The sequence below is a fragment of the Mus pahari genome, chromosome 23 (genome assembly GCF_900095145.1).
Source record: "Mus pahari chromosome 23, PAHARI_EIJ_v1.1, whole genome shotgun sequence".
In the NCBI taxonomy this organism is placed as follows: domain Eukaryota; kingdom Metazoa; phylum Chordata; class Mammalia; order Rodentia; family Muridae; genus Mus; species Mus pahari.
Window position 1 is genome coordinate 12,404,655 of NC_034612.1, and position 8,277 is coordinate 12,412,931.

General features: G+C 50.2%; 1 protein-coding gene across 1 annotated transcript in view; it reads left to right on the plus strand.

The window, feature by feature from the left end:
* Anapc7 (anaphase promoting complex subunit 7) overlaps window positions 1-8,277 on the plus strand; it is a 22,553-nt gene extending 14,276 nt beyond the window's left edge. Inside the window, exons 6-11 of the mRNA XM_021187171.2 lie at window positions 1,147-1,148; window positions 1,380-1,497; window positions 2,627-2,823; window positions 3,416-3,640; window positions 4,584-4,734; window positions 7,053-8,277. Of these exons, the coding sequence (XP_021042830.1) occupies window positions 1,147-1,148; window positions 1,380-1,497; window positions 2,627-2,823; window positions 3,416-3,640; window positions 4,584-4,734; window positions 7,053-7,242 (883 nt within the window). The 3' untranslated portion in view covers window positions 7,243-8,277. The remainder of the gene's footprint in view (window positions 1-1,146; window positions 1,149-1,379; window positions 1,498-2,626; window positions 2,824-3,415; window positions 3,641-4,583; window positions 4,735-7,052) is intronic.

Consider the following 8,277-nt stretch of genomic DNA (forward strand, 5'->3'; position numbering starts at 1 on the left):
ACTAAAGAAATAGAGAAGCCAGGTGGTGGCGTCCCAGCACTTTGGTGTCTGAGGTCAGCCTGGTCTACAGAGTTGAGTTCTAGGATAACCACGGCTATATAGAGAACTCCTGTCTGGAAACAACAACAACAGGAGGAAGAGGAGGAAAGAGAGAGAGAGAAAAACAATTTAGTGTTTTAGGAATAACTAGCTTGGTGGCATTGATAGCTTGGTGTTGGATGTTCATACCCAGGCCCAGGCTAGCAGGAGTGTGACTGAACTTGCTCTGAGAGTACTGGGGACTTGAAGGGATGGAGAGGAAGGAGAATGGTAGGAAGAGGTGCATGAGAGCCAGTGTGGGGCCTCATAAACCATGAGGGAGGAGTGGAAGGGGCTTGGGGGAGACTGATGCGAGGACCGACATTTTAGAATGAAACTACAGCATTTGGGGATATAGCCATCTATGTTTGAGACTGGGCACTTTTAGCATAATAAGCTTGTACTGGGGGCTGGGGATCTTGTAATACCAACGTTTTTGTGATTTTTTTTCTGGGCTGCTGTTCACTGCAGGCTTAGGGACAGACAGTTCTTGACATGACTGGGGTTTTAAGTTATGACCTAGTACCTGCTGCTTCTTTGCCTGCCTCTCATTCTTTATGTGTGTGCGGAGTGCTCTTGCAAGTTCATGTTCAGCATGTGTGTGCAGAAGCCCTCAGAGGCCAGAAGAAGGCCTTTCTTGTTTTGGATGCTTTTGCTGTTCATTCAGCCACTTAAGAGACAAGGTGTTGTGCAGCCCAGTCTGCGTCAGGCTCCCTGTGTAGCTGAGATTGACCCTGAACTTCTGGTCTTCCTGCTCCCAACTCCCAAGTGCTAGGACTATTAGCCCTGTCACCATCCAGTTTCTGTGGTGCTGGGGATTGAACCCTGAGCTGTTGCATACTGGGTAAGGACTCTACCAATTGAGCTGCATCTCTACACATTGATTTAATTTTGAAAATTAAATTGTATGTGTGTGCATAGTAGGTCAGAGGTCACCTTTTTGGAAGGGGTTTGTCTGTTCCATGTGGGTCCTGGTGACTAAGCATTGACTCATCCAGCTCGGGGACAGTTTTCTTTAGCCATAGCCACCTCACAGGTCCCTCTCTGACTTTCTTCTTTAATTTTTAGGTGTGAGTGGTTTGCTGTGTGTGTGTATGTGCACCCTGTGAGTTCATGCCCTCAGAGGTCAGAAGAGGAGGTCACTTGTCCTGGAACTAGAGTTCATGTGGTTGTGGCCACCACTGCGTGGGTGCTGGGAACCGAACCCAGACCCTCTGCCTGAAGACGAATGCTCACCTCTGCCTCCCCTTCGCCCTTTCTGAGGCCGTTGCCTGCAGCCTCTCCCCGGTGCTTTGTTTCAGGGATGGATGTTTACGGCTACCTCCTGGCACGAGAAGGGCGGCTAGAGGACGTGGAGAGCCTTGGCTGCCGCCTTTTCAACATTTCTGACCAGCATGCAGAGCCCTGGGTGGTCTCCGGGTATGGCTGTTCACCCTCCTTTCTCTCCATTTTGAAAAGAGATTTTTTTCTCTTTAAGAGAATATCAGTTAATTTTTAGTTAGCTTATGTTTGTTTTGTTTTGCTTCTTTACTGATATCTGGCTTGTAGCTGTAAGCATAATTTGTAACTGTGAGCATGTATACAGACTTTTTTGTTGTTTTGGTTTTTTTCTAGACAGGGTTTCTCTGTGTAGCCCTGGCTGTCCTGGAACTCACTCTGTAGACCATTGGCCTCAAAGTCAGAAATCCACCTGCCTCTGCCTCCCGAGTGCTGGGATTAAAGGCATGCGCCAGCACTGACAGACTTATTAATTCATTTATTTTCCTTGTATAAAAACTCTTCAGTGGTAGCCACAGCTGGAGCCTGGGTCCTCTGAACAGAGACTCTGGTGGGGGTTTTCACTGGATGATCAGTGAATTCCTGATAGGGAGACTTGGTGAACACAGTCTCTTTCCAGAGGTTGGGGGTTAGCTGTAGGTCTTAGAGGTGGCATCAAAGGTGGCCTTGGCAAAGTTGCCCAGGGTGGCAGTGCAGCCTCTGACTGAAGTGTAGCAGACATCTATACTGGCCATCATCAGTAGCTTCTTGGGCATAGGAGCAGAGACAATGCCAGTGTCTCTAAGGGCAGGACTGAGGCGCACCAGCACAGAGCCGCAGTACCTGACACATGTTTGGAAGTCATAGAACAATTAGCAAGAGCGGTGTAGATCTTAGGAAGCATCAGGCTTGCCTGCAAGCACCTTTTCTCTCTGAGCCATTTGGACAGCTTTTCGTTTGTTTGTTTTTTAAAGATGTATTTATTTATTATACGTAAGTACACTGTAGTTATCTTCAGACACTCCAGAAGAGGGCATCAGATTTCATTATGGATGGTTGTGAGCCACCATGTGGTTGCTGGGATTTGAGCTCAGGACCTTTGAAGAGCAGTCGGTGCTCTTACCTGCTGAGCCATCTCACCAGCCCTTGTTTGTTTGTTTGTTTGTTTGTTTGTTTGTTTTTAAAGACAGTTTGTCAGCTTCCCGAGTGCTAGGTTTCCAGAACTTCTCTGCAGTCTGGTGTTAAGCCCTCTTCAGAGGCCTCTCTCCGATAACTTGTGCTTTTTCCCCAGATGCCACAGCTTCTACAGCAAGCGCTACTCTCGGGCCCTGTACTTAGGTGCCAAGGCTATCCAGTTGAACAGCAACAGCGTCCAAGCTCTGTTACTCAAGGGGGCGGCGCTTAGAAACATGGGGAGGGTCCAGGAAGCCATCATACACTTTCGGGAGGCCATCAGGCTTGCGCCTTGTCGCTTGGACTGTTACGAAGGTAAGCCGGGGACCTGCCGATGATGTGGTGTCGGCTGACAGCTGCACCCAGGTGGCAGTGGTGTCGGTCAGAGCTTGCTGGCGCTGTGGTGTGTCGGAGGCAGGGCAGCTGGGGAAGCAGCAGCTGGGACACCTAACTCTGAGTTTCTCCAGCCTGGACCGATGAGCTGTTTTTTAAAACATTTTTTATTGTTAATATTTCTTTGGATGTCACTGCAGCCCAGCGGAGCTGAGCCAGGTTTAGCAACATTTGGTGACTGAGTCACTGACACTAAAATGGCTCTTACACGATTCTGTTCCTCTAAAACATTTTTATAGGAATTTAAAAATAAGCTCAGGAGTCTGTCTTGTAACAGGAAGATGAGTTCAAATGTGAAGAGAAAAATTTGAAGTCGAGAAAAAGAAAAATCTGCTTATATAGCGAGAGGGCCCTGCTGGGTCGTTCTTCACAGCTCTGAGCACTAGAGTGAAGGAAGGCCTTGGGAGGTGGGTGCAGCTCTGGGCAGGGCTTGGGAGGGGCCAGGGCCGTCCTGCCCGGCATCTCAGGGGCTGGTGGGCCGTCCTGCCCGGCATCTCTGATCCCTGTGTTTCAGGTCTCATAGAGTGTTACTTAGCTTCTAACAGCATCCGAGAAGCAATGGTGATGGCCAACAATGTTTACAAAACTCTGGGTGCAAACGCTCAGACGCTTACGCTGTTAGCCACCGTGTGTCTGGAAGATCCAGTGACCCAGGAGAAAGCCAAGACTCTGTTAGATAAAGCCCTAGCACAGAGGCCGGGCTACGTCAAGGCCGTGGTGAAGAAAGCGGAGCTGCTCAGTGAGTGCTGCACTTGCGTTCTCCCCTCAGCATCCTCCCTGAGTCTTAGAGATGACCGGCAGCTCTGAGCCTGCCTGAGGCGCTCTACACAGCCAGATGTGGCTTAGACCAAACCAGCTAACATCACTTGGTAGTTGTTGAGTTCATCTCTGGTTTGGTTCTGAGCTGGTTTAGTCTGATATGGCAGACTTCAGTCAGTTTGAATAGTTCTGAGCTATGTGAATTCTCTTAATTTTGTTCTTCTTGCTTCTGGCATATTCCTAAGTTTATACGATGCTATGAAGAGGGTGTTCTGGCCGCTGGCTTCATCTAGTGCTGGCCTTCTTGCTGGCATCCAGAGTCCAGAGGCAGCACACAGGTCATCACACGAGTTGTGGGCGTTTGTTCTCACCCACAGTCTTCTGTGCTTTTGCTGGTTTGGGAATAAAATTGAATTTTTTTCTTTCTGTTTTTGTTACATTTAAGAGTATATATTTGTGGGTAGTGGTGGTGCTGCCTTCAATCCCAGCATTTGGGAGGCAGATGGATCTGTGAATTTGAGGCCAGCCTGGTCTACAGAGTGAGTTCCAGGTTAGCCTGTCTGCAAAAAAAAATTTTTTTTTAAAGATTCAGGGAACAGGTTCAGTGGCTTGGGTAAAGATGCCACTAAGACTGACAAGGTCAGTCCTCAGGCCTACACAATAAGATAGGCAACTCCCACAGACTGCCCTCTGACCATCACTCATGTTCAGTCGTGTGGCTCACTCGCCCTCTCTATGAAGTTAATGTAACATATGGTTTTTAAAGTCGCAATACGCATGCCAACTTCCCAAAGAGATAAGAGACCGCAGGCGCACGCCCCTCGCAAACCCCGCCGCACCCCATTGAGGTTATCTCTGAGAAAGTTGTCTTCTCATAGTGGTGGTGAATGCACTACTGAGCAGTAAAGATTGTCTTTCTCTAGGCAGGGAGCAGAAATATGAAGATGGAATTGCTCTGCTGAGAAATGCGCTGGCCAACCAGAGCGACTGTGTCCTGCATCGGATCCTGGGGGACTTCCTAGTAGCTGTGAACGAGTACCAGGAAGCCATGGACCAATACAGTATAGCCCTGAGGTAGGTGCTCGGCCTCCACGGGAGGAACGAGAGGAGGCAGGGCCTGTGTGGCAGGTCTGCACACACGTGTGCCCACAGTTGGAGGCAGGATGAGAATAGTGACGAGCGAGAAGGTGTTTGTGAATTCATGACTCCTGACATATTTTCCTAAAGCACATTAGCAGAGATGCTCATTCTTCCCCTGCCCACGTAAGAACGGCACCCAGACTGACTGTACAGCTCTCCTGTGCCTGCCCACACCCCGTGACTTCAGAGGGTAGGCCTAGTGTAGATTTTACAGTCTGCTTTTTAAAATCTGTTGCTAAGTATGCTCCTGTGTTTCTGTCTACTGTGGTAATTAAAACGTTAAATTCTGACATTTGAGTACAGCTTTTACCTGTCATCTTGATCAAAGCACTAGCCAGTCTCCTTGTCTATACCTTCTTCATCGGACATTAATTAGGGGGTCAAGATTCAGAAGGAGCCGGGCATGGGCGCACGCTTTTAATCCCGGCAAGGGAGGCAGAGGCAGGCGGATCACTGAGTTTGAGGCCAGCCTGGTCTACAGAGTGAGTTCCAGGACATCCAGGGCTACACAGAGAAACCCTGTCTTGAAAAAAAAACCAAAACCCAAAAAGATTCAGAAGGTAATGGTGCTTGCCACATGACCCTGGAGACCCGAGATGGTTTCCCAGAACCTGTGTAAAGGTTGCAGGGGAGAACTGACCCCAAGGGTTCCCTCTGACACAGCATGCATGCCATGTCACATGCACAAACAAACGTGTGCTCAGACATGCATTAATAATAAGTTAATTTTTAAAGAACTATTTATTTTTTTATATATGAATATACTTTAGCTGTCTTCAGACTCCCAGAAGAGGGCGTCAGATCCCATTACGGATGGCTGTGAGCCACCATGTGGTTGCTGGGAATTGAACTCAGGACCTCTGGAAAAGCAGCCAGTGCTCTAAACCACTGAGCCATGTCTCCAGCCCAATAAATTTAATTTGTATGATAAATAAATGGTTGGACGAGGATTCCGAGTATTCAGTAGGAAGCTTTCAGCACTGTACCTGGTATGTAGTAAGTAGCAAATAGAGGGATTTGTACGGCTTAGTTCAGAAATGATCCTTTGAGACTTGTGAGTGTGCCTTAGGTGAGGAGCCGTCCTCATCGGGTGTCACACGCATCTGTCCACTTGTCCAGGAGATAGTTGAGGCAGTGCTTTTGAGCATTCAGTGTCACTCACTCAGTACCTCCTAGCAGTCTGCAGGGCCGGGCTAAAGTGTGGAAGGAAGCCTCTGTAGGCAGAGTTTCGTGGAAGGGTTGGGTAAAGAAGAGATGTCACAGACTCCACTGCGTCTGTATAGGAGCAGGATCCAGCATGGCCTGGGATGAGAAACCAGGCAGCAGGTTTCCTTACGGACACTTGCTGACCGCAACTGCCTGGGCAGAGGGAGGGTCTATGGTGCCCGTGCCTGGGAACGCGCTTCAGTGGTGCAGAGTGCTCGCCTGGCACGGGCGAGGCCTGAGCGGTAGTTTCCAGGACTTTGTTTTTCCTTTTAAAGATCTCTTAGGAGCCAAGTCGATGAGGATTCTGGGGCTCTGGGCTTTGTGGGGTTGCTACTGATGAGAATGCTTTGGTCCTGGCTCTATCCTCAGGACTTGAAATCTGTCCTGTGTACCTGTGTAGCAGGGTTGATGGCTGTAGTTACCCACAGTTCATGGTATAATGTGGAACAGTGTCACACGGAAGAACAGCTTGCCTGAGGCAGGTTACATGTATTCCTCATGTACCCGAGGCTGGCCTTGGTGTTGTGATCCCTCCTGGATGTGCTGGGCTGTGTCCTGTGCCTGGCTGCAGCACCAGGACTCCTGTGAGGCCCTCCACTCTTATGTCTGGCCACTGCCTCCAGTAGAGTGCTAGTGATGTTAGAAGTTTTAATTGCCATTTTTAAAATGAAGTGTTTATTAATACATTTTATGTCGATGAGTGTTTTGCCTGCATGTATGTGCCTGGTGCCCAGAGAGGCCAGAGGAGGGCATCACATACTTGGGAACTGGAGTCACAGGTGGTCATGAGTCACCATACGGGTGCTGGGAACTGAACCCAGCAACAAGTGCTCCCAACCAGAGCCACCTCTCCAGCCCCTTCAAGTTAAAAATTCTAAAACTTAGAACAGTGTCCCCTTTCGTCTTGGATGGACTCCCTGGATCCAGCCATGGACACCAGTTTGCAGCATCTCTGACCTAGTCATCTCACTGCTGGGCCAGCACAGTGACAGCCCCAAGAAACAGGACAGAGACTCAGGCCTCTCCTCTGTTCTGTTGTTCCTTAGTTTGGACCCCAATGACCAGAAGTCTCTCGAGGGGATGCAGAAGATGGAGAAGGAGGAGAGCCCCACGGATGCCACTCAGGAGGAAGATGTGGACGACATGGAGGGGAGTGGGGAAGAAGGGGACCTGGAGGGCAGCGACAGTGAGGCAGCACAGTGGGCTGACCAGGAGCAGTGGTTCGGCATGCAGTGAAGGCGCAGTGGCAGCCCCTGGTGTTCCTAGAGTGACTGATGCTGTCGGAAGTGTGCTCACAGCGGGGCTCCCTGCCTGTTTCCCAGTTGTAGTTGGGACTGATGTCTACCGACCCCTTTGCTGAGGACTGATTGAGTTCCAAGCTGCAGACTCACCCTTCTGACGTACCCAGTGGGCGATGCTGCTTTCCCTTTATGAGGGGTACACAGGACTGAGCCATCCTCTTAAGGGCACATGCACCTGGTGGCCCTGTCAGAGGTATCTGGCTCCTGGGAGTCAGGGTCCTCCTCGCCACACTCCCCATAGTCACGGTGTTCCGGACTCGGGCACCGAGCTTCACGGACTGCAGAGTGCTTGGCCTCAGTGGGCAGATCTGAGGACCAGATGATGGGAACATGGCCACACACACGACAGGCTCACCTAATAAAACTGTTCAGTGTGGTGGCACGTGTCACAGTGGACACCCTTTGAGACTCTTCCTTTTTCCGCCTTGTCAGAGTCAGCCGTGGGGGCCTATTCATGTACGCTCTTCTCCCGTGTGCTGGGTGGCAGAGCCCTGAGCCTGTCACATAAACCAGCCTGGCTTTCTGCCTCTTCCTGGAGGATCCTCCGCCACTGGGAACAGGTCGGCTCGCCCTCCGTCCTGCATCTGCAGGTGTGAAGCCTTTCACGATGCAGGTCATTGCTAGGAGTGTGAGAGATTGGTTCACTGAACAACCAGTAACATCAGAACATTGTCAACGCAGTGAAAAGTGGGCCAGGGTGGTCGGTCTGGTGGAGACACATTCCAGAAGCCTGAGGCGTGACAGTTGAGATGTGCTGGGCTACATAGCAAGACTTGTCCTAAGATACACGATAAATTAAATGGACCAGGTCTCCGGAAAGTGTACCAGTGTGAGCTTCAGCCTGTGCACGCTAGCTGTCCCGAGCCATCTCAGGCTCCCTAGGCAGCATGTGGGTGGGGCTTTTCCTGGCTTGGCCCCACCGGCAGCCCCACTGACCAGTCAGTGCTGAGAGAGAAGGCAAAACCCTTCC